The 25,143-nt window shown below is 51.4% G+C and overlaps 1 protein-coding gene across 1 annotated transcript; it reads right to left on the bottom strand.

The window, feature by feature from the left end:
• Positions 1-2,296: 2,296 nt before the first annotated feature.
• TRMT9B (tRNA methyltransferase 9B (putative)) lies at positions 2,297-23,354 on the bottom strand. Its single transcript, XM_027853694.1, has 4 exons — positions 23,249-23,354; positions 13,245-13,402; positions 10,113-10,286; positions 2,297-3,324 (listed from the first exon to the last, which is right to left on the bottom strand). The coding sequence occupies exons 2-4, from the start codon at positions 13,399-13,401 to the stop codon at positions 2,297-2,299; spliced, it is 1,359 nt and encodes a 452-aa protein (XP_027709495.1). The 5' UTR covers position 13,402; positions 23,249-23,354.
• Positions 23,355-25,143: the final 1,789 nt, after the last annotated feature.

The following is a 25,143-nucleotide window of genomic DNA, read 5'->3' as shown; positions in this document are numbered from 1 at the left end:
AATCCCACCTCCTACAGGCAGCCCTCCCCAGCCCCTGCTAATTTCAGTTCCTCCTCTCTGTTAATTATTTCCTATTTGTCCCATAGAGAGCTTATTTGTTCATGGCTGTTTGCATTCTGTCTTCCCTATTAGACTGCGAGTACTTGAGCGCAAGGCTTTCTTTATATCCTCAGCACGTAGCATAGTGCCTGGCATGTAGTAGGTGCTTAATAGATACTACTGACTGACCCACTGACTGTCTGGACTTTGAATTCCTATTCCTGCATTTTTTGTCTCTGGATGATGTCCAGTTCGCTCAAGTTTCTCGGAAGAAAAATATCTATCCAAAAGTCATTATTCAGGTGAGTTTATAAGGCAAAAATGAGATTGAACTCTGCCTTGCCATCTAGGGTAGCACTGGCCCACTGGGTAAGGATGCACTGTTGACTGGCAACTTTCTCCTTGGGAAGAGAACCTCTAAGGTCACATTGATAGCAATGCCCATCTCTGCCTCCCTGTTCAACCCAGTTACAGTTTTATTCCAAGACACAACTTAGATTTTACTTTAATGAGATGAACAAATGTGTTGACAAAATTCCTTCCATCAAGCTGGAAAGAGATAAACCTTCAACCGACAAATGTTGCCCCAAACACCAAGTTCTATGGAATCAAGTATCATTGGAACCCTAACCGTGGGAGTGAGTGATTGGATAAATGAACGAAAACACATTTGTGAAGCACTATCTCTGTGCCAAGCACTGGGGGTACAAATACAAAGCAGAGACAGACAAGTCCCACAGGAGCCAGGGCTCCTTTAGCTTGGGTGGTTTTGCTTGCTAAGTTACAGGGATAGTGAGTCGAAACACGGGAATGATTTGAGGAAGACTCCAGAACTTGAAGGGGGGGGGGGCACAGGATATTAGCCCAGTAGAGACCACAGGGCTAGCAACAACGTGAGACATGACCGCAGCTCTCTGCTGTAGAGTGGAGCCTCCCAGGAGTGGCTCACCAAGTAGGATGGCAGGAGCCCCAGGAGGCACCCCGGAGCTGAGAGCAGAAATCCCCCTCACTGTGATCTCTGGTTGGGGCCAAGGCAGCTGGCCAGAAGGGAGCTGAATGCCCAGTGCCCAGATCTTCTCTGTAAAGTGCCACCCAATGGCACTGGGAATCCACCAACCAGAGGGGGACCCCAGACTGATTCTCACCCTTCTGTTAGCTCAGGTCCCTTTGGATTCTGATTAAGGACACCAGTAAGGACCAGGTGCCTCTTCAGCACATGAGGCAAGTGCCCCTGGGAGTGGAGGAGACAAAAGGCAATTAGGGTTAGGGTTATGTCAAACCATCTCCCCGATAAAAGCCTAGCATGAAGAGGTGGAAGGAGGGAAGCCTCCATCCCCAATGACTGCAAATATGGAAATTGTGAGAACCAAGCCCCCAGAGTGAACCCTGTGCAATTATAATGACCAAGCCAGGCCCAGAGGTGAGAAAATGAACTTTCCTCCCTCCTTCTGCGTGGAGGTGAGGGGCTATGAGTGTGGAATACTTTCTATTTCCAGCCTCAGCTGATGTGTCGGTTAAGCTTTTGTACTTCTTTGTTTCCTCTTTCTTTTTTACTCTTTGCTACAAGGGATGGCTCACTGAGTAGTGAAGGAAGAGTGAGATTTGGAAATAAAAATGTAGTTAAAAAATCAAAAGTAACAATAAAATCATGAATATCTCACAGTTTCTTTAAAGAAAATCCATCTGAAATATTGAGCAGTGGCCCTAACTACCAAGGACTCCAGACTCAAAGAGACTGGGACGGTCTGGGACAAAGAACTGGGTCTGTTGTCCTGCTGTCCTTTCTAGCTCCAGCCAGTGTCTCTGGAGACCTTGCAGGACAACAGTCCTCCCCTGCCCCACCTCCACCCTGGGGTGTGTGCCGGACCCCCTTCTCTGCCCCTGGCCTTTCTCCATTCATCCTCACTTACCACCAGCCAGGGCACTGGCTCTAGTCCCATCTCCACGGGGTCCCTGAGACAGCTGTGCCAGGGCATTTGTAAAAGGACCTCAGGTGGACCCAGAGGAGAAATCCTGATTTTAAAGAGAGATGCTGATGGTGACTTAAAGAAGATGCTGGTTTCTAAAGGGAATATCTGAGAACAGAAATGAGCCACTAGAGGAAGAAGGTGAAAGACTCTTCTTTAGGAGACCCCTCCCCTGGCCTCTGCTGTGGCGCCACCTCAGACTGCTGGCCTTCACAGGTATACCCCACCGTGGAAGGAAGCACTAGGCCTGCCTTCCTTTGCCCATGAGTTACTTCTTCAAGATGGCCTGGTCAGCGGGCCATCATCGCTGGCTTCTTCTCAGCAACAACACACCAATTGCCGTGGTCATTGATGGAACTCAGGACCCGAAGCTCTGGCACGTGCTGCTCCACCAAGCAGGAGAGTTCCCCTTCTCGAAACACATGGTAGTAACGGGTGAAAGCTTCAGAGTCCGGTGCCTCTGCTTGTGATGCCCCAGTGGACATGGCAGCTGCCAGGCTGATGAAGGGAGGGGGGAGGGAGCTCCTTTTCCAGAGCTGGCTGGTGGCCTGCTTTCCTGTCCCCCCAGGGCAGGCTGACCTGCATCTATGCTCCATTGTAGATTGGCTGAGAAAGCAGCCCCCTTGCTGCTGGTTCTGAGTGTCTTTGTGGGGCACTCTGGGTAGGGGCCTCGGCACCCCCGGGGCCAATCGCCACTCTGCGGTTTGTATGAGCCCAGGGGCAATGGCGTCATCTTGTTCTTTTGACAATGGCTCCTGATCACCAAGGTCTAAATGATGGAGCTTCGAAGGCTGGACAGACACGGGGTGACACGGGGCCCATTCCTCTGCTACGTACTCAGCCTCCTCCACGTGCTCCTTGAGAGTGCATTCATCCAAAGATCGGGAGAAAAACCAGGAGCGGAATGACTTCCCTAAAATGCTGTAGAAACCACTGTCCCCATCCCTCACCTCTGCCAGCTCCCTACAGCAGCCAGGAGTCCCAGAGCCATCGAGACTGTGGGACCACTGGGATTCCCGTCTCTTCGCAAGGTACATGGGGTAGCCACAGACAGAGCAGGCCAGGCGGTGGGGGGACCTGTCAGGGGTGGCTCTGGGCTGTCCACACACAGGCTTCCGTCCTGAGGGAGCTGGTTCTGCCAGGAGCTGGGAACACAGGGCGGGGTTCCAGGGAATCAACACATCCTGCTTGTCAAAGTGCCGGTGGTTCTTCTCCATGGCCCAAACATAGATCATGACTTGTCCTCCGGGGGCCAGCACCCGTGCCATTTCCTGGATGGCTCGGGTCCTCCTTTGTGCTGTTGAAAAATGGTGGATGACTGCAAAGGAAAAGAAAAGAACTCAGAGCTCAGGCAGCAGTCATGAGGGAGGCTGGCTGGCCTCTTCTCTGCAGGTCTCAAACCACAAAAAAAAACTGTAGAACCACCTGCATCCAACCTAGTCAATATGACCAGTATCATTAAAGGGAGTATGAGAGACAAGCCTGTCCAGGTCTAGCATAGAGCACAGCTCCCTAGAAAGAAGCCCTACCCACTCTACCATTGATGGACTTTCAGTATGGCCTTCATCAACGCCCTTCCCCTCTCTGAGCTTAAGCCTCTGCCTCTAGGAAACAAGGAGGCTGAAAAAACATACGCTGTTTGGGAAAGAACTTTTAATTGGCTGAGAAGTGCTAGGAAACTTGGAAGGTGGTTTGGCAGTAATTAGGTTTAAGCCAACAGCTTCCACCACATACCATCTACAGTCAAATAAATACATGGTCTAAATAGGAAAGAGAACACTGTCATAGTTATAGCTAGGGGATAGGGCCTGGACCTGCTGGATAGTCACTGAATAGCAAATTCTCTCTACCAATGCAGGTTGAGTTGTCTCAGGCCCAAGGAGGTGAAGAGATCTGCGCAAGGTCATAGAGCCAAGAACTAAACTCAGTTCCAAAGAACACAACACATCACTTTTTATAATACACACGTGCACTAAAAGAAGTACAAAATACTTTGTGAAATTTAGTGAAGGAGAAGTAACTGCTGAGACCAGTAATCTGGGAAGACTTCATGAAGGAGCCAGCATTTGAGTTGACTTTTTAAAAGATCTAGGAATTCAGTAGGTAAATGGGTAAGGAGGGAAAATCCAGGCATAGGGAACAGTGGGATCAAAGTCACAGAGGTGGGAAATTGCAACACATATTCATGGTTCAGAACATTCCGATTTGTGATTAAAGAAAAATAAAATAGAGAATATCGATTACAGGGAACTGGAGAGCTCTAACACAAACAAAATCAACACCCTAAGGATAAGAACAGAAGCTATCAATAGAGAAAAAAATCTTTGTATCAAATATCTCTGGTAAAAAATTTAATATATAAGACACATAGGGAACTAACACAAATATAAAAGACCAAGCACCATTCCCCCAATGGATAACTGGTCAAAGGCTATAAACAGACAGTCCTCAGAGAACTGTAGACTACTAACAACCATATGAAACAGCTCTCCAAATCACGAATAATAAGAGAAATACAAATCAAAACAACTCGGAATTTTTACCTCACATTCTGCAAATTGGCAAAGATGACAAAAGATGGAAACAGTCAATGTTAGAAGGGTTGTAGAAAAAGTTGGCACACTAATGCATTGCTGGTGGAGCTGTGAATTGATTCAACCATTCTTTTTTTTTTGTTTTGGTGAGGCAATCAGGGTTAAGTGACTTGCCCAGGGTCACACAACTAGTAAGTATCAAATGTCTGAGATCAGATTTGAACTCGGGTCCTCCTGACTCCAAGGCTGGAGCTCTATCTACTACACCACCTACCTGCCCCAATTTCCAACCATTCTTGAAAACAAAATTTGGAATTTCGCAAAGAAAGTTTCTAAAATGTCCATATCCTTGAGTGTGAAAATTCCATTCTTATGTGTATGCCCAAAGGAGGTCATTGATAAAAAAAGAAATGCTTCAGTACATAATAGTAGCAATATCGTATGATCATCAACTGTGAAAGACTTGGCTACTCTATCAAAACAACAATCCAAGACAATCCCAAAGAACCCATGGTGAAAAATGCTATCCACATCCAGAGGGAGAACTGATGAATTCTGAGTGCTGATTGAAGCATATATTTTCACTTTATTTTTTTGGGGGGGGAGCTTTTTTGCAACATGGCTAATATAGAAATATGTTTTGCAGTACTTTATATATATAACTGATATCTTACTGCTTGCCTTCTCAATGGGTTGGGAGAGGGGCTAGATGAAGGGGGAGAATTTGGAACTCAAAATTTTTAAAAGAATGTTTAAAAAAAAACTTAAATGCTCCTTATACACCAAAATATTTGCAGCAGCACTTTTTGTGGTAGCAAAGAATTGGGAAAAATAGATTGCCCTCAATTGGGGAATGGTTAAATGAACTGTGGTACTTGAATGTGATGGAATATTACTGTGCTGTGAGAAATGATGTATGGGATGGATACAGAGAAGCCTGGGAAGATCTACATGAACTGATACAAAGCATAGTTAAGTAAAGCCAGGAAAACAATATAGCCAGTGACAACAACAATGTGAACTGAATGACCAGAAATGACAACAGAAACAGAATCCTGGTAGAGCACCGGCCCTGAAGTCAGGGGAACCTGAGTTCAAATCCGGCCTCAGACCAAACACTTGACACTTACCAGCTGTGTGACCCTGGACAAGTCACTTAACCCCAATTGCCTTAAAAAAAAAAACCAAAAAAAAAAAAACCAGAATCCTGCTAAATTGTAACAAGAGAGTGAGATGTGGCCCCTCCCTTCTCTCCTCTGCAAAGGTGGAGGGTGGGGAGTATGGAATACCATATTTAACATCAGATCTTTCTGATATCTTGGTTAGCTTTGTTAAACTCTTCTTTTCTTCTTTATGTTAAGAGATGGTTCTCTGGGAGAGGAAGCAAGGATACAACAGAAAATGAAGGGGGTATAAAAACAAAGTATGTCAATAATTAAAAAAAAAAAGCATGTGAAAAACTGCTCCAAAGCTCTAAGAATAAGAGAAATACAAATTAAAGCATCTCTGGTTTCATCTCACACCCAGTAAACTGGCAAAGATGACAAAAGATGGAAACAGTCTGTGTTGGAGGGGCTGTACGAAGACAGAACATTAATACCCTACTGGTGGAGCTGCCTGTTGGCCACACATTATGAAGAGTGATGGAGAATTAAAGTAAAAGTGGTCTTAAGACGTTTATGCCCTTTGACTCAGAGATCACGATGTAAGACCTATACACCAAGGAGATCCAAGATGGAGAGAAGGGTCTTGTGCCCTCCTATAGATTCATAGACATACTTTTTTGTGATTGAAGAGAAATTAAAACAAATTACACGGCCACAGCTAGAGGAAGGGTCAAGAAACTGTGGCAGATAAGAGGACTGGGTTGAGAAATCATCAGAAATGACAAGTAGGAAGAATTCCAAAAAGCATAAGAAGGCAATGCAAAATGAGAAAGGATGACAGAAGCCCAAGCAGGAAAACTGTCCACTTAGAGCAACCACGGAAAGGGAAAGAAGGACAACACAACCTACAGATATCTGAGCTGGGCCCGGAGTGGGGAGGAGAGCATTTGCCTCAATCCCTTCCTTGCAGAGGAGGGGAGCAAGAGGTGTGAACCATGGCATACACTGTTAGACTCTGCTGATGTGCTGATTGGTCTTTCTCCTCTCTTGTTTATAAGGGAGGCTTGTTGGGCAGGAGAGGGGGAAGGATGTTTTCTGATACAAAGCTGACGTCAAGATCAAAGACAGCAATAAAAATAAAATAAGAAAGTCAGACAGATGATTGCTAAAGTTTGTTCAGGTCCAGAGTTCTAATTCTTGTCCACTTCGGGGTGGAAGATTAAGCAAGGTGAACTAATAGAGCCAGAATGATAGATTATTTCTAATGGTGCCATTTCATTAATTTCAAACACATCCAATAATAGTGGGAGCTAAGCTAGCTAAGTAGGCTGGTAGAACTCCTTGGGAGAAGTGCCTCGATGAAGAGGTCAGAATGACTTGTAATAAACAACTATATCATTGGATTCACAACTGAAAGGCCTCTGAAAGTCCATTCAACAACCAAAGGAAGAAATTAGAGCTGGGAGGAAATCCATTCAGCTGAGGTAACCCAGGAAGACTCCATGGAGGAGGTGGCCTCTGGACTAAATCTGGAAGGAAAGGAAAGATCCTGAAACATGCAGAAGAACCACAGCCTCTCAGGGTCCTTCCCTTGTTCCCAGGCTCAGCCCAGGCACCACCAATCAGGCACTGCCCTGATTCTCTCCCCTGCCCCCCCATGAAAGTGATGAGTGTTTCTTCCCTCCTCCAATTTCTCTACAGCCGTTTATTAGCATGCCTCATCTTCTGTAACAGTTAACTGTGCACATGTAGATAACCCCAAGGGCAGGGACTGTTTGATTTCTGCTTTGTATCCCCAACCCCTGGGGTGCAGTAAATGCTTCATATCCCACACAACTCATCTGCCATCCTCCAACACTTGCTATTCCATTCTCTGTTTCTGGTGAGGGCATCGCCACTCTCTCAGTCACCCAGGTTCACCACCCTGGACTCTCTTCACTCCTCTCTCTTTCCCCTTCCCTTCCTCTATCTTTCCCCTCCCCTCCAATCAGTTGCCAATTCTTGATTCTGCCAACCCCAATGTGTCTCATGTGCTCTCTCCCTCTGCCTCCTTCTGCCACGCAGACTACCCACATGCAGTCAAAAGGTTACTCTTGCAGGACAGCTTTAAAAACAACTCCAGAGGGGCAGCTAGGTGGTGCAGTGCAAAAAGCACCGGCCCTGGATTCAGGAGGACCTGAGTTCAAATCTGGCTTCAGACACATAACACTTACTAGCTGTGTTACCTTGGGAAAGTCACTTAACCCCATTGCCTAGCCAAAAAATAGAAAAAAGAAAAACAGCTCCAGGGACTCAGTCTCTCCTCAAGGGGAGACAAACTCCTCTGTTTGATCTGGAAAGCCCTCATCTCCAGGTTTCTGCTTCCCTCCCCAGGCTCATTATTCGGGTCTCTCCTTCATACAGTCTACCTCTCAGGCAGCCTGGATGATCTGATGTTTCCTGTCTCTGAGCATTTGAGTAGCCAGCCCCCCACGCCAGAAATGCCTTACCTCTCCACCTCCACCTCCTAGAATCCCTAGCACCCTTCAGGGCTCACCTTCCACTGTGATCTTAAGCCAGTGAAAACTGTTGCTTTCTACTGACCTTGCTTATCTAGGTACATATATATGTGTACATATATGTGTATTGAAAAGTGTGTGTGCGTACAAGAGTGTATTTATGTGTGTGCTTATTTTTACAACCATGTGTCATTTCCTCCGAATATAATGTAAGCTCCCTGAGGGAAGGGCCTGTTATTCTCAGTGCCTAGCATAGAATCTAGCACATGCATATAGTAGGTAATTAATTAATGCTTATTGAATGAATGAATGAATGAACGAATGGAATGTGTAGACTATTATTTATCATTTATTAATATGGTCTGAAGCTAACTTTATGTCACAAGAGATTGTCTGAACACAGAATGTCGCCCTGACTTCAGTAACTCTCCAGGAATGACAAAGGTGGCTACAAGGACCCCCAAGACCCAGAATGTTTGGGTCCTTTTACCCAGGTCTTGCTCTGGGTCCTAAGACTGAGCAGTGGGTTCCCTTGTGTTTGAGCTTGGCCCAGATTGGGTTCAGTGTTGACACTGCTCACATCTATCTCCATCTTTCTTGTTTTCAGGCCGCCCTCTTGGCAAAGTTACTCAATTCCATAAGCATGACCTGTGCCTTGTCTAAACCCTATGTAATGTCAGCCTTCCAGAGCCTGGACGCCAGGCAGCCACACCTCCTCTCCGGGGGGCTCGCTCTCCTCTACCAAGAAACTTAATCAATTTCTTTCTAAAATGATTTCAGATTGGGGGGGTGTTCTTGCAAAAATGAGCAGAGGGGGCACCATGGCACCGGCATGGCTCATACAAGCATCAGCCAAAAGGCAGAATCCTGAGGGTGAGTGTGAGCGGTGCAGCCAGTCTGACTGGAGTATAGAACACACAAAGGGAGGTGCTGGGCATCCCGGCTGGAAAGGTGGGAGGAAGCCAGACAGTGGCGGAGGCTTTAATTACCAGGCTGATGAGGCTGTATTTCATTCTGGAGGAAAAGGGGAGCTATGGACATTTCTGGAGCAGGGGAGTCGCATGCCATGGTCAGACCTGTGCTGTAGGAAGATTATGTTGGCGGCTGTGTGGAGGATGGATCGGACACAGGGCAGGGAGGCTGATAAGGAGGCTACCATAGTCCTAGTCCGGGTGTGAGGTGGGGAGGGCACTAACAAAGGAGTGAGAGAACTAGGAGGAATAATTAAGAGAAATAATTAAGAGAAAGAGCTCTCCCAAGGCATTGGGGACTGGATTGGCGGAGGCCGGGGCGGGTAGAGTGATTCCTCTCCCTGGGGTTCTGCAGACAAAACAAGCCGCATGGACGAGGACTCCTGGCTTCAGCTGGACTCGATGTCCCTCAGGGCCTTCCCCCTCTACCTGCTGGGTTCCTGAGGTGGAGCCAGTGAGTGCAGCTCTCCCTGCCTGGCTGACCTGCCTGGGCCTCCCAGAGAGGGTGGACGCGATGGCCCCGTGAGGTCCCATCTGGCTCTACATTCTGAGAAGGAAGAAAGGGATGAAGAGAGGGACAGAGCGAGGAAGCGAGAGAAGGTGGCCCTTCCTAGGGGAAGTCAGCAACGGGGAGTAGCACGATAGAAAGACCCCCAGCTGTGGAGTCGGAGTAGCTCTGGCGCTTACTTGGTCATTTCTCTCCCTGAGCCTCAGTTTCCTCCCCTGTTGGGCTGGCTGCCCTCTGAGGTCCCTTCTGTGACTCTCCTGCACATCTGCCTGAGGCTGTTTTCAGTGCCGGAAGCCTCCCTCCAGATCCTCCAGGGCTAGCTGAGACCTGTCAGATATTTATCTTCTATTTTATTTTTTCCAAGGACACAAGCCACGAGGAATTCTCTCTGGATGTCTCTGGGTGTCAGATGCTAAGTTAGCTAACTGACCTCCCGAGGGGTTCGGGATCTGGCAGGAGGAAGGGGGTCCATTCCCCTCCCTTCCTCACCCCCTATGGAGATGATGGCGTCAAAGCTGCGGTCTCGGAAGGGCAGGCGCAGGTTGTCACACACCAGGACCTCGCATCCCCTGCTGTGGGCGATGTCCACCAGTGGCCCACAATAGTCACAGCCCAGCTTGTACACCTGGCTGTTGACTCGGAGATACTTCCCAGTCCCACAACCTGTGAAAGACAAGACAACACTGGTTAAGAAGGATGTCTCAGGGGGTGCCTGAGGGTGTGGGAGAATAACAGTGGGGCTCCACAGACTCCTAGGCCAGGAGGAAATCAGGAGGCATCATCTGATCCAAGGGGTCCCTCCCTTCAAGGAATCAATGAGTTATGGTACAAAATAATATTTGGTGGCAGTGCCCAGGAGAGGTCTCAGAGGCAGTGCGGCCTAGTAGAGGGAGCTGGGCTCAAGTCCAATCTTGGACTCCTCCTGGCTGAGGGACCCCGGGCAAGTCCTATTCTCCTTAGAGAGCTCCAGCAGCAGAGAAGGTGCCAATGTGTGCCAGCAGAAGGGCTTTCCTCACCTGGCAATGCCAGTGAAATGGACCAGGGTATGGGGAGGGTGAGAATCAGACAAGGGAAGCAGGGGGGCATAGTCACTGTAGAAACAGAAAAGTGTTAGGGAAGGGAGTGGGCAGGAACTATGAGGGCATGGGTGGGGGGATGGGGGGACAGGGGGACTCTGGTTTGGCTGGAAGGGAAGCAGCTGTGTCACTCAGTGAACAGGCATGGATTGAGCACTTGCTATGTGCCAGGCACTGTGATCAATGCTGAGGATACAAAAAAGGCCCCCTAACCCCTCCAAAACCCCCCAGGGACCCTGCCTTCAGGGAGCTGCCATTCTAAGGGGTGAGATAACTCTGCATATACAGGATATATACAGAGTAGGTGGACAGGCATCTCAAGAGTAGGGGAGGGGAGTGGGGGGGCAGGAAAGACTTCTGGCAGAAGGTAGGCTTTGAGTTAAGACTTGAAGAAAGCCATCGAGGTCCCAGTGAGGGGGCAGGGGAGTAAGGGGGGAGAAGATGCAGAGTCAAGAAGACTTGCCTTCAAACCCAGCCTCAGAAGCTTGTTAGCCATGTGACCATGGCAAGTCACAGCACGTCTGCTGCCTCAGTTTCCTCATCTGTAAAATGAGGATAATGATAGCATCTACCTCTGGTTGTTGTGAGGACCAAATGCATTAATGTACATAAAACATTGCAAACCTTTAAATGCTATCAAAATCCTAGCTATTATTGTTGTTATTCAGTCATTTCCGTCTTATCTGACTCTCCATGATCCCATTTGGGGTTGTCTTGACAAAGATACTGGAGGGGTTTGCCATTTCCTTCTCCAGTTCATTTTATAGATGAGGAAACTGAGGCAAAATGGTTAAGTGACTTGCCCAGGGTCACACAGCCAGTAAGTGCCTGAGGCCAGATTTAAACTCAGGAAGAGTCTTCCTGACTCCAAGCCTGGAGCCCTATGCACTATGGCACCACTAGCCCCTCATCATTATTATTATCATCATTACTGCTAAAAGCCAGGGGACCTGGAAACCCGGTTTTGATGATGCAACACACATACCTGGTGCTGTCTGCAGTCAGCCTGGTTTCTTGGTAGAAAAAGCATTTCACTTGGGGGTTGGGAAGACCTGGGTTCAAATTTCCACTCTTCCATTTAATAGCTGTGCACCCCTGAACACCCCCACTCAGCCTCTCTAGACAATTCTGCTCCTCGGAGCTCAGAGGACCCTGGGCCTGACTGGGCAGCTGGGGAGAGACTGGCCTTGAACCTAAAAGTCTAACCGGCCTCCTTCCCTTGCATTAAGTGGCCACACAACCCGCGTGACCTGGAAGAGGCAAACAGCTCCCTTCACAGCAGAGGAGGCTTTCTGTGGAATGCAGACCAGGAGAAGCAGTCTTGTTCCTGTAAGGATGATGACTCGGTGCCCCTCCTCGCCATCGATAAACCATGGCGGCCCAGAGGTGCCCCCACATGTTTCAAGAGGTCCTTCGATGCTTCAGGGGGATGGGGAAGCCCCTGGGTTCTCCAAGGGTCTGTCCCCTAAGCATGAGGCCCAGCTTGGAGGTTAGCCTGATAATAGGAGAGGCTGCTAACCATGGGGGAGATACAGAACCTCTGCTAGTCACAGTGAATGAATGAATGAATGAATGAATGAATGAATGAATGAATGAATGAGTATGGACAAGGGCTTCCTTGTATATGCAAAGCTCTGGGCTGGCACCAAGCCCCTGCCCATCTGCTCAGTTCCTAGGCCATTTTAGAGGCATTTCAGGGAGGTTCAGCCGCCCTCTCCAACACGCCCATCCCTTTTCTGCACCTCACTCTCTGCCTTGAATTACATATAGGTTGGCTGCCACACAGAGATCACAAGGTTCGCTATTGTTAGGAGCCCAGGTGGCAGAGGAGCTAAAAGGAGGACCAAGAGAAACCACTATGTCCTGGGAGGCAGGAGGCTGGTGCCTTTCCTGGGAACAGCAAGGAAGGAGAGGGTGCCCACCATCTTGGAGGGCCAGAGATGGGCCTGGGAGCAGGGATGGGGGGTCAGGAATGCGGGCTCATTGGGAAGTTTTTAAAGAGGGAGAGTGGAGGTAGGCAAGGGATGGGCTGGTTTCCTTAGGATGGGGGAGAGGGAAGTGTGGGGGTCAGACTGGAGCTGGAAGAAGCCTCACTGTGTGTGTGCATGGGGGAGGGGGGAAAGAGAGAGAGGGACAGAGACAAAGAGAGTGAGAATGTCTATCTTGGTGGGAGAGCCAGTGCCAGGAGGGAGCTGGGAGGAAAGGCCCGATGGTCCAGCTCCTCGTCCATTCTGCTCAGGGACAGGAGCCATGTGCCCATTGCCTCCGCTAATAGGGTCATAGACTTGGATATCTCACGGAGTGAACCTTTCTCTAATGCCGGGAACCTCACCAAGTGGAAGTGGACACCCTCTTCTGTGGCGTGCTTCGGAGAAGGACTTCCCGAGCTGAGCACTCCCCTAAACTAAAGCAGTCTGCATCCCCGGGGGCTTCACCTTCCCTCAGGCCTTCAGTAAACACCGGCTGATCCCTGTTGAGTGTGGGCCAAGACCCAGCTCCCAGCCAACTCTGCCAGCCCCCATCACCTGGGGAGATGCGTGCTTACCTATGTCTGCAACGAGGCTGCCAGGTTTCTGCTCCAAGAGGAACTGGCGGACGCGTGGCCAGGCTTTGCCTTGAAGGTCACTGAAGTAGGCGGCTGTGCTTTCGTAGACCTCGTGCACGTGCCGTCTTTCCAGCTGGGCAGCAGCCTTGGGCTCCATCCTTGGGGAGAGATGCAGGGTCTAAGAGGCTTTACAGGCCACTCTGAGAGAGGCCCCAGGGCTTCTGGGCTTCCCTGCATTGCCTCTGAAGCCCATTGTTAAATGTTCGATGAGCGATGCTACCTCACCAGTGCTATCAATCAGGCCTTGTTTTGTTGATTTCTAGACTCGAGCAACTGCAGAAAATGTCACACTAGTATGAATTAAAATGAAAAGCGGGCTGTGTGCGCTTTTGTTTTTGGACAGCCGGTTGTTAAACATTTACCAGTACACCCCTGCCTGGAATCCATCACATCCCATAAACAGGCATTTCCAAAAGGGGAGTTATTCTTCAGGGGCTTGGAGGGTGTGTATAGCTCATTCTCATAAGCTTCCATCTTGTCCTCAAAGATAACGTCATTGATGGCAGCTCGCCACAGAGGCATCCAGAAGAGAATCCACTAGTCTTGCAGCCAGAATCCTGGGTTCAAGACTGGGCTTCTCCACTCTAACCCTAACCCAGGGCCCCATGCCTCCATTTTCTCATCTGCAAAATGGGAGCAATGATGATTGCAACCACCTGCCTGGCAGCACTGCTATTTGAGACAACAGGCTCCAGAAATAGGAAGAAGCATCCATGCTGATGTGGGTAGAACCATCATATGGGGCCCAGAAGGGCTGAGTCCGGGCACAGGAGCAGTGCAGGACTCACAGGGGCTTGGGGAGGTCCTCCTGATCCAGGGAAGGGCCATCTCTGTGGTCCCCAAGCCCGGTGGGTGGTGGGCTTCCTGCCCTCTCCAGCGCTTCTCCTCCCCACAACATTCTGACTCCTCACAGCCCCCCAACTTGCAGCCCCTCCTAGGCCCACCCTTCTTGCGGCTGCCCGAGCTTCGTCCTTACCCCCCCCCCAATCTTCTCCACCATCTTCACTGGCTCCCTAGTGCTTAAGAGAAGAACAGAGTCAGGGCTTCAGTGGTCTTACTTCTGAGGTCATATAGTCCAACCTCCTCCCACCCATTTAACAGAGAACACAAGCTAAGCCCAGAGGAGCCAAAAGTCACGTGGGGAGTAAACGGCAGAGCTGGGATTTGAACCCAGGGTCTCTTACTCCACATCTCCCCTTTTTCTCATTGCACATCACATGCTAAGCCAAGTGCAGGCACCAGAATATTTTCAGGATCCTATCCTATGACTCATGCTTCAGGCACAGGGAGTCCTCTCTGGTCTCCCAAGCCCCATGCTCTCCCTGTGTCCTGGTCACCCACCTTCCGGGCTTCATGCCCAGAGCCCTTTCAATGCCTGTGCTAGCCCAGGATCCTGGCCACTCCCCTCCAACCTCTGAGCCAGCCCTGCTCTGTCCTCTGCCCAGGGCCTTCCCCAGAGGCCACACACAGGACCAACCCTCCCCCCAAGCCTCAACTTCTTCAGCCAGCCCACCTCCCATCAGCCCCTCCTGCTTCCTGCCCTTACTCTCCCAGGCTCTCACTCTGGCCTCTGGGGCCTCCAAGAACTGCCTCACCACTAGCCCTGAGTCTGGCCCTTGAGGGAAAGCTCCGAACTGCCTAATTGCCTGCCTCCCTCAGAGGGTCACAGATAATCTGCCGGGGCTCATCTCTTAAGGGTTAGCTTACTCCTATCCTGCTATTCCCTCCCCATCCCTGGGGTTCATAACCCCAGCTGTCATCATTCAAACCCAGTTCTCTGTGCCATGGCCTGATCCCTTATTCCTTCAGCCTTCCCTGGCCCCTCCCACTGTGCTGGGCAATGCCCGCTCCCTGGGTGACCTCCTGACTTCCATCTTCTCCACTCCATCCTCTGGCTCACTGAGGCCTGGCTCCCCCCTTAGCTCTTCCTCATCCTCCCCACAATGATACAGCCTCCCTGGCCACCTCTTCCAGCACTAACTGCCCCTTCACTTATTCTCCTGACTCAGTGGGCCAAGTGGGTGAGTGGGGATACGGTTGGCTCCCCACTGCCACGTGTAGGCTCTCCCTCTACCCCCATCAACACACTCACTCCACTTTTACCACCCAATCCACTACAGCTGTCCATCAGCTCCCAGACAGTCCTCCCCTTCCCTGCATGAACTTGGTGCCAGGCTCCTGGCGGCTCTCCTCCCCACTACTGCCCTCCCATTAAGGAGACTTCAACATCCATGTTGTCAGTGCCTCAACCTACCCTCCTTACATGAGCTCCTCCTCCACCACCCCCCCCAGCATAGGAGGCCTTGCTGGATCGCTTCTGTGAATTATAGAATGTCCCATATAAAATACTCATAATTAGTTTTACAATGTCATGTTTGGAGTTTTCATAATGATAGGCAGAAGAATATACTTTATAATAACATAATGTACATTTTCATTGGGAGTTTTTGGGGGGCAAAAGTGATCAAATGAGTCAATCTAAAAGAATATTATGAGTAGTATATTAGATTACTCTGAGCAGTTCACAATACATTTTTTCATTTTTGTTGAAAGGGATCCATGGGACAAAACAGCTGGGGACCACTCATGTTCTAGTTTGATGATTTCATCAGCTGCCCTGGATTCACTCTTCATCTCTACGTTGATGATTCTCAGATCCACAGATCTAACCCTAACCCTTTCCTTCTGCACCGGCCCATCCCCCCCTCTCCACAGGTAGCCCTCCCTCACTCCTCCATTTGTGGGGCCACACTCTCTGGGACCACCCCAAGGGTTTGAAATGGCTGCTTCTCTTCCCTGACTCAGGAAGGCTACCTGAGTTCATGCCAACAGCCCCCAGCCCCCTCTTCTGCTCAGGCTATCTGACCAGGCCTGAGAGCTGACTCAGTCCTGGGGGGTCTGTGGTCTGCTATTCAGGCCAGGCCCAAACTTGCACTAGCTGGTCCTGCAGCCCTGGGGGGGGGGGAGCAGACAGATTTCTTAGCCAGCAATGCCAGGAGCTCATCCTGCTTAATCGATGAGCTGTGACAGATCTCTCGCCCACATCCCAACAGCTTGCATCTCACCCCAACCAGTCACCACACACACATATGCCCAGCTTCAGCTGCCCACGCCTTCAAAGCACAGAGTTTTTTCTATCCAGAGTTGGGAGGGGAGCCCTCAGGTACAGTCACCAGTGTCCACATGGACTCAGTCAGCATGTAGTAAGCACCTACTAAGTGCTGGGGAGACAAAGAAAGGCAATTAGCCCACAGAACGATAGCACGTGCACAGGCACACACACACACACACATACTATGCACACGTGCACACATATACACATCCATACACATGCATACACGTGTGCACACGTACACATGCATACGTACATGCACATGCATACACATGCATACGCACGCGCGTGCACACACGCAGATCACTGAGTCCTACTGGCCAGTGAACTGGGGCTCCCTGGGCCCCAAATGCATTTCTCTACATTTATACCCACTAAAGGGACATCTCCAGCTTCAAAATCAGGCTCTTCACAGCTTGTGAGACTGCCCCATCAGAGAAGCAGCCCCAGGCACAGAGAAAGGCCACGGTCCCCAAGGCTGTGGCCGGCAGCCTGGTGTGCTCAGTACTGGCTCTGGAGGCAGGGTCACAGCTTTCCCTCTGTCACAAGGGTGAGCAGTGAGACAGCCAGGCCTCTGCACCCCCCTCCTCCATTCTTGGAGAAACAGCTCCGGATTATTTCCATGCCTCAGCTCAGAGGCCCTGGAGGACAGAAGCGTGCCTCTGATCCCCACCCTAGACTGTGAGGGCTCTCCTGCCTTCCCAAAGTGAAGTTCTCTGAGAGCTGTGGCCTCGGGGTGGGGGGGGGCAGGCAGCATGGCGACCACAGCCGTCCCCAAGCTTGCTCCTTCCCTGCTCCATGGAAATTCGGAATGTCACTGTGTGCTTCAGGTGTTCCAAGAGTCCGCAGGTGACAGCCACTCTCCAGGATGCCCTCAAGGCTTCATCAGAGCCTAAGGGCATGAACATTCCAGGCCAGGGATGGACCAGAGCAGGGATGTCCACCCTTTCTTCTCTATCTATATTGATAAAATTTGCGTGTGCTGACACACATAAATAGGGTTCCCCCCTCACCGAATGGTGCTCATCTGGGAAGATGAGCTGGTCTTTCAGTGGCCCGGCCCACAAGAACCCCAACCCCCGACTCCTGCACCACAGAGAGAACAACGGCCCACAGGGAGGAGAGCACCCTTCGCACGCAGCATCAGGGCCCCAGACTCCGGAGGTGATGAAGGCAGACGGTGAAGGCCCGTGCATGTTCATATGGTGCGGGTCAGGTTCATGCAGTCAGAAGTAACCTGAGCCTGCGACAAAAAGAGGGAGCCCCCCCCAACCCCAGTCGGCCAGGGCTGCTGAGGGTGGCCCTTTCCTCATTCAGGCCAGTCAGTACGGACACAGTCGTCATCACTGGGTGTTTGCTAGGAGCCGATGTGTTAGAGGGGGGCCCGAGACGAAAGGCCCTCTATGATAAATGAGAGGCCAGTGTTCTGAGTAACGGGGAGTTACCACAGGGGTTCTAATCTACAGGCTTTCCCTGCCACCCCTGGGCAGAGGGAGGAGAGAGCCCTAATTTGTAGCTGATTAAAGAGGGTAATTAGATAGGTGGATCAGGCAGCTTCCTGAGGCTGGCACTAAGCCTGCTGTTGCAAGTTCATGGATAAACTAAGATCCAAGTCTCCAGTAGGTGGATGAAGGCAGAGGTGCAGGGTGGGCAGGGTGCCATTCTTAGAGAGGCCACCAGGGGGCAGCACGAGCTGCTCAAGCCAAACCCAAGTCCCTTGTCATTTACAAATGAGGAAACTGAGGCTCAGAGAGGGGATGAGACTAGTTAGGGTCACATAAGGTGCAAGAGACCAAATGGAAACAGGAGGCAAGACTTCTGACTCTAAATCCTGGGCTCTGGTTCTTTGTGGAGGGATGCACGTCCAGGGCTCTGCAAACCTCGAGGGGTCTCCAAGCTCCACCACTGCGGCCCCAGCTGGAGAAGCTGAGTTCCCCATGCAGGACGCTCCCTCTCAAGGCCGGCCAGGTCACCTGGAGGTGCTTACAGGCCGCTGCACAAGGGACACGCTCCGGGGGCTCCCTGCTCATCCCCAGAGTTCAAGGTCTCCCTGATCATCCCCACTACTGGGGCCGAAGTCACACAGAAGCAGGGATGAGCAGGGATGAGCAGGGTATTCCTGGGGACCAGGCAACTGCTTCTTGGCTTCAGCTCTCACTGGGCCACAGTAGGAGACCAGTGTTTCTGTTTCTGCCATCCTGGGTGGACAAGGGGCTTCTGCCACCAAACCCTCGAGGGATAGCATCCTCAGCCCTGGGACACGCGAGACCCTGATGGGCGGGAGATGGGGGAGCACAGAGAAGTGCAGAGCTCCCTCCCTCTCTTTTGTGAGCACGGAAGAAGGCTACTCATAGCTTTGGGAGGAAAGGGGCTGTGAGGAAGAGCGAGCCTGGAGCTGAAGGGGGAGGTAAAGTAGGAAGGATGTCCTGGTGCTCCAGAGTCAAGAAGAAAGCCAGACATTGACCTGGTGGAGGAGAAATGTGAGAGGACAGATAGAGTGGAGGTGGGGGAAAGTTGGTTGGTAAGACCGCTTGAGTGATGAGCAGGACACGGGAAAGGATGGGAGGGGGAGGGGTCACACCTGTGAGATATTAACAAGTTAAGACAATGACCAGCCTCCAGAGTTCAAGCCCCCCCCCCCATCAGGTGCCACCAAAGGTGCCCAGGGGAGGACGGGCAAGAATCCCAACGAAACACAGGTGCAGCAAGCCAGCATTTTAAGGGCCCCCTCTGTGCCAGACCCTCCACTGGGCCAGGGATCAGAAAGACAACAGAAGGCCCTACTGTCCAGAGTCAATGCTCTGTCAAGTGACACATCCACATGCACACAGGCAAAGCCCAGCCTCTCCTCAGCAAGCATGGAGAAATCCCACAGGGCAGGAAGGGCACACATGCCAGCCCCAGCAGCAGCACACCACTGTGCCCACTGGCTCTGCTCAGAACACAGGCTGGCTCTCTGCTAGCTGGAAGGCAGTGTACCCGGTGCAGGGAGAGAGGACAGACTTCCCGTGAAGGTGGCGGTGACCTGAAGGAAGGTCAGAGAGGAGCCCAGCCTCTTGCCATCCCCCACGTTGACCAGCCAAGATCTAAAAGGGGCATCAAATCTAAAAGAAAAGACAGGAAGCTCCAGCAGCCAGCCCAGGAGGGCACAATGTCAGCTCAAAGCCAACAGACACAGGGAGAAGGGTTGCTGAAGGAAAGCTGGAGCCCAGAACTGGGCTGGAGGACGCACAAGGGGCCACAAGCCCAGGGTGGGCAGAACACAGGCGGGGGAAGTGGAAGCCAATGGCAGCAGTCCCAGAAATCAGAAGCGAGATGACACAGGGCCTCAGCATCCTGTCCAAGGGCACTGGAGAGAGGAGTAAAGAGAAACCTGAATACGATGAAGAAATCTGGCTTAAGAGATAAGCTCACGTATAGATGAAACTACTGTGACCACAAGCAATTTCATCCTAAGTGTCTCTCCATGGGTCCATGAGGCAGAGCTTCAAATGTCCTTCTAAATGCCACCTAAAAAGTCTCAGGCTGTTCCTTCAGCAGAGATGTTCTGGCTACCCCAAAAATGGCGTCTGGGGGTTGTGGAGGTGGGCCCCAGGCCAGGCCTCGGCCAAGCAGCTGTGGTCCTCGACACCACCATCACTGGCCGATACCAGAAATGGCACAAAGTCATCTGCCCGGAATAGGCCAATGTTTGCTTGAGGGGACAGCTCTTAATGACAAGGGAGCACATTCACATTGTCTCTCCAGGCCGAAAGGCCACAACTTCCTCTCTGCTCTCCCAGCAGCTTGTTAGGAGATGGGAGGAGCAGAGCCTGGGGTTTCTGGTCTGGGTCATCCTGCATGCAGCCATGCCTCCAGCAGGCCTTTAGACCACTTTCTTTCTCTTGGTGCTTTATTTTTCTCCTTCAGTGCTGTCCAAGTCAGACTTCTTAAGAGCCATAGGTCAGGGAGGACCAGAAACAGCCCTATAGTCATTTAAATGGTGGAAGGTGCCTTAGAAGACCCTGAGACCTCCCTGGCTCAGCACTGACCTCCCTGCCTGGTCACTGAATGAATCAGACCCTCAGAAGAGCTTCAGACTGACTTGTTGGTTTGGCTGGTGGACCATGAGGGGCAGCCTGGAGGCAGGGGAGCTCTGCTCAGCTCAGTCAGCTCTTGGCATCCTTGAACGCCTGTCCTTGTTGAATACAGAGGCAGTGGAAAGCACCCTGGGTCGAGTTAGGAAGACCTATGACATGTGACTGCTGCTGGCCTCAGTTTCCTCACCCTTCAAATGGGGATCACATCAGCACCTGCCTCTCAGGGTTGTGGTGAGTATCCAAGGAGATGATTGAGGTAAACAAAGTGCTGTTGTTATCCCAAGCAAAAGAAAGATGACCATGTTGGGGCGTTGAGGCACAAATAAGCTGGCCTGGGCAGCTGCTGGGTTCTCTCCTCACTCAGGCTCTGGGCTTCCATGAGCCCCTCAGCCAGCTGCTGACCAGGCTTGTGGCTACAGGTCCCATCTGGAGGGGCAGCCGCAGAGTTACTGAATTTGGAGGTGGAGGAGGCCCCCAGGTGGGCCCAGACTGCGGGCCTCACAGAGAAGGCAGCTGGGAAGCTCAGGATATGTGCGCCTTGGGGATTCTGAGCCAAAATTTGGAGAGAGGACACTGGTGTCCGTGTGCCCTGGTGTGGATGCTCCTCACCGCCCCACCCTCCAGAGGACAGTGGCCGAGGGGCTGGCTCTGACTCTCTGGGCTGGCTCTCCCACATCCTCCACTTCCACTGGCCCAGCTCCGGGGGACTTCAGGCATTACAAGATAGCCCACCATGCATGGTGCTGTTTGTTTTACATTCTACTGTTGGATTAAGGGATGAAAATTACAGTCCACTATATAACTACTGGGCAGCCAGGTGGCACAGTGCACACAGAGGTGGGCCTGGAGTCACTTCCTAGATATGTGACCCTGGGCAAGTCATTTCACCCTGTTTGCCTCAGTTTCCCCATCTGTCAAATGAGTTGGAGAAGGAAATGACAAACCACTCCACTATCTTTGCTAAGAAAAACCCAAATGGGTTCATGGAGAGTTGGACATGACTAAACAACAAATCCAGATATAGCTCTTCCACACAACACTGCCTTGGCCCATCTCCAGCCTTTCCCCTGGCCACACCCATGCCTGGAATGCTTACCCTCCTCACCTCTGGCTCACAAGATCTTCCTTCAGAACACAGCACAGGTGCCATGTCCTCCTTGAAGCCCCCCTGATCCCACCAGCTGCTTGCTCCCTCCCTCCTGGACTTGGCAGCCTAGTGGAGTCGGAGCTGCCACCCTTTGGGGAGCACTCAGCCAGGCAGGGATGGCGGGCTGGACGGCGGGGCATTAAGTGACAGTCCTCACGGCACAGCCGTCAGCCACGCTGGCTGCAATGGGAAGCCTCCTACTGGCCAGGCTCTGGCACGGTCCCCACACCTTAGGCTTTTGCCTGGAAGCTTAACATACCCCTCCCCCTGTGCCAGACTTCCCTCTCCCCCCACCCCAGCCCCCCAAACAGAAAAGGGGGGTGGCGGGTCTTTGCCCTCCAGAGCTTCTGTTCTCATAGTGGGAAGGGGAGGAGATAATGATAATAGAGGTGAGAAGAGACTAATGACAACTGACATCCTTAGAGCAAATGAAGGATTACAAAGCACTTTAGAAGCATGTGCTCATTTGGTCGGTAGGTGCTATGATTATCACCATTTCACAGGTGGGGAAACCAAGGCAGGCAGCCAGGTTAAGCGACCTGCCCAGGGCTACACAGCTAATTAGCATCTGAGGCAGGAGGTGCACTTAGGTCTTCCCACTCTGGGTCCAGTGCCCTCTCCACTGCACCACCCAGCTGCCATCAGCTGGATGACAAATTTGAGAGCTAACTGGGCATTCCTTGAGCTAGACAGCATGGGAAGGAGAGGGGCAGGAGTGTGGGAGTCAGACTAGGAAGGGCACCCAAAAGCCGGCCAGTGATGGCAGGACTTAGTACTGGTGTGAAGCCGAAGGGAGTCATGGGAGGCTCTGGAGCTATGCTTTGAGAAGCCTCTCCTGACAGCTGTGTGCCAAACAGACTGCAGAGTAGAGAGCCGGCCTCAGGGAATAGAGGGGCCCCTGGTCCTCCACTGTCACTACCTGGCCCCCTGAAAGCTGGGTGGGGGCTCTGGGGCAGGGGCCAGCTTAGTCCGAACAAGGAAGCTCCCAGCTCAGTGCATCTGGGATCTCTGGGGGACACCAGCTCATCTGTGGCACGTGGTCCTTGAGAACATCTGTGACTGAAAAAATGCCTCCCCAGGGCCAGGATCTAAGGATAGTCCTGCCTGACCCTGACTAGCTGCTGCCCCTGGATCTGGGCCCAGAGTCCATCTATCCCCAAGCCTCCAGGCTCAGCCTTTCCTGCTCCCTGGGGCTGGCCTGAGCTAAGGCACCTGCTCTGTGCCACAAGAGGCTTGGATAGAGAAGGCCATCCACGGGAAGGACCCAGGAATAATCACTGTGGCTCCAGAGATCACTTGAAGGAACAGAGCAAGGTTGCATGTCCCACCATGCCTCGGGCCATCAGGTCATTCAGGGACAACCCAATTACCATTGGGATGAAGGCAGAAAAGATTCTTTTCTGTGAGGGTAAATACCCTGGGCAGAAAAGGTAAGAAAATCCTACTAATTGAGACTGAGTAGAGGAAAGCCGGCCTAAGGGCATGATATCCCTAAGGTACATCATATGTGTGCGAGCATGTTGTGTCCATGTGTGTGTGTCTATCTGTGTGTGTGTCTGGGATTAATCGAGGACTCTCAGAATGAGCCCACCCCAAAGCCACTCACCTGAGTCACTGAGAAGCAGGGGTCAAAGGCACAGCTAGCGCTGCAGGCACTTCCAGGGCACCCCCAGACCACCGGCTAGTTCCGGCTGTTGTCACACTATGGAATCTGTCTGGCAGCCTGACGGGATGGTCTCAGGAACCCGAGGTCTTCCCAGCACACAGTGGGACATGGGCAGTCTGAAGTGACAATAAATGGAAAACATCCCTTTGTCCAGGTGCACAGCCCATGTGTCCACAGCTCAGACTGGACGCAGCTAAAGCCTCCTGGAGGCTCTCCTCCCAATATGGGGCATTGGAGGTGTCCTCACCAAAAGCCCCTTAGCACCAGACAGACAGAGGCAGACAGCAGGACTAAGGAAGTGCCAATGCCCACCCCCCCCAGGCGAATAGAATGGAGTCAGCAAACAACAGACCTTGAACTTGACTTCCCTTTCCATCACAGTTCTAGAGCATCATGGCGGCCAGAAAGGAGCCGAGCACAGGGGGCTTTTCTCCTGCTATCTTCCATCCCAGTCCCATGATACTGTGTTCTATTCCAGATCAGGGTTTGAGGTAGGGCACTGAGGAGCATGTAGGGAAGAGAGCAGGGTGAGGGCCCTGCTTCAAGACCATGCAAGCCTGGGATCGAGCCTGGACAAAAGAAGACTCAGGAGGGAAGGGGAATAGGTCTTTGTTGTCTGCTACATACCAGGCACTGCCCTAAGCACCTCACAATGACCCTGGGAGGCAGGTGTCGTTATGATCCTCATCTTACAGAGGAGGAAACTGAGGCAGACAGAGGGTTAGGGTTAAGGAACTTGTCGAGGGCTACACAGGGAGTATCTCAGAAAGGATTTGAACTCAGGTCTTCCTGGCTCCAGGTCCAATCCCCTACTATGGACAAGGAATCAGACCTAGATTACAGACCATGGACTTAGAGCCAGGAAAGGCCACAGAAGCCACTGAGTCAGACCTCTTATTTTGCAAACTAACAAACTGAGAGATTCTGCCCAGGTTAACACTGCTCTAACTGTCTAGAGGCAGGATTCGAAACCAGACCTTGCTGATTCCAAGTGCAATGCTGCTTGGCCTCAGAGGGCTTATCTCCCGGCTCCTGGCCCACTGCCAGCCAACAGGGCCAGATGCCCTTCCCCAGATGCCTCCTCGACCCCAAGGTGTCCTGAGTTCTGATCTTAGGCCTCTGCCTCCCCTTCTCAAACTGTCTTTATTCTGTGGACACTTAGAATCGATATTCTCTTGTCTCGAGGGCTAAAATACAGTCCTTGAGACCAGGAGACCACAAAGGGAGGAGGGGGCAGGTGATGAAGGGCTTTGAATGCCAGAGCATTTTGTATTTGATCCTGGAAGTAATAGGGAGCCATTGGAGTTTATTGAGTGAGGTGTGTGTGTGTATGTGTGTGTGTGTGTGTGTGAGAGAGAGAGAGAGAGACAGAGAGACAGAGAGACAGGGAGAGAGAGAGACATGGTTAGACTGAAGCTTTAGGAAGATCATTGATGGCTGAATGGAGGATGGACTCGAGGCAGTCAGACCCCCCCCCCCCCCAGCAGCCACTGCAATAGTTGAGGGCAGGCTTACAGGAGAGAAGGGGGCATATTCAGAGATGCTGCAAAGGAAAAACCTACTTGGCCACAGTTTGGCTCTGGAGGGAGGGGGGTGAGAGGGAGGAGTCCAGCTGACTTCTGAGTTGTGAGCCTGAGGGACTGAGCTGATTGGGAGCACCTCCACAGTGACAGGGGCGGGGGTGGGGCAGTTCCAGGTGGAAAGACATTGACTTCTATTTTGGATATATCGACTTTAAAATGTCTGCTGGACATCCAGTTTAAGATGTTCAATAAGCAGCTGGAGATGGGAGACTGGAGCTCCAGGGGAAAAGTGACCTACGGTGACTTTAGGTA

Source organism: Vombatus ursinus, unplaced genomic scaffold, assembly GCF_900497805.2.
Source record: "Vombatus ursinus unplaced genomic scaffold, bare-nosed wombat genome assembly UNPS02010193.1, whole genome shotgun sequence".
Classification (NCBI taxonomy): Eukaryota; Metazoa; Chordata; class Mammalia; order Diprotodontia; family Vombatidae; genus Vombatus; species Vombatus ursinus.
Note: the sequence above shows the minus strand (reverse complement) of the source record. Positions and strands in the feature narration are given on the sequence as shown.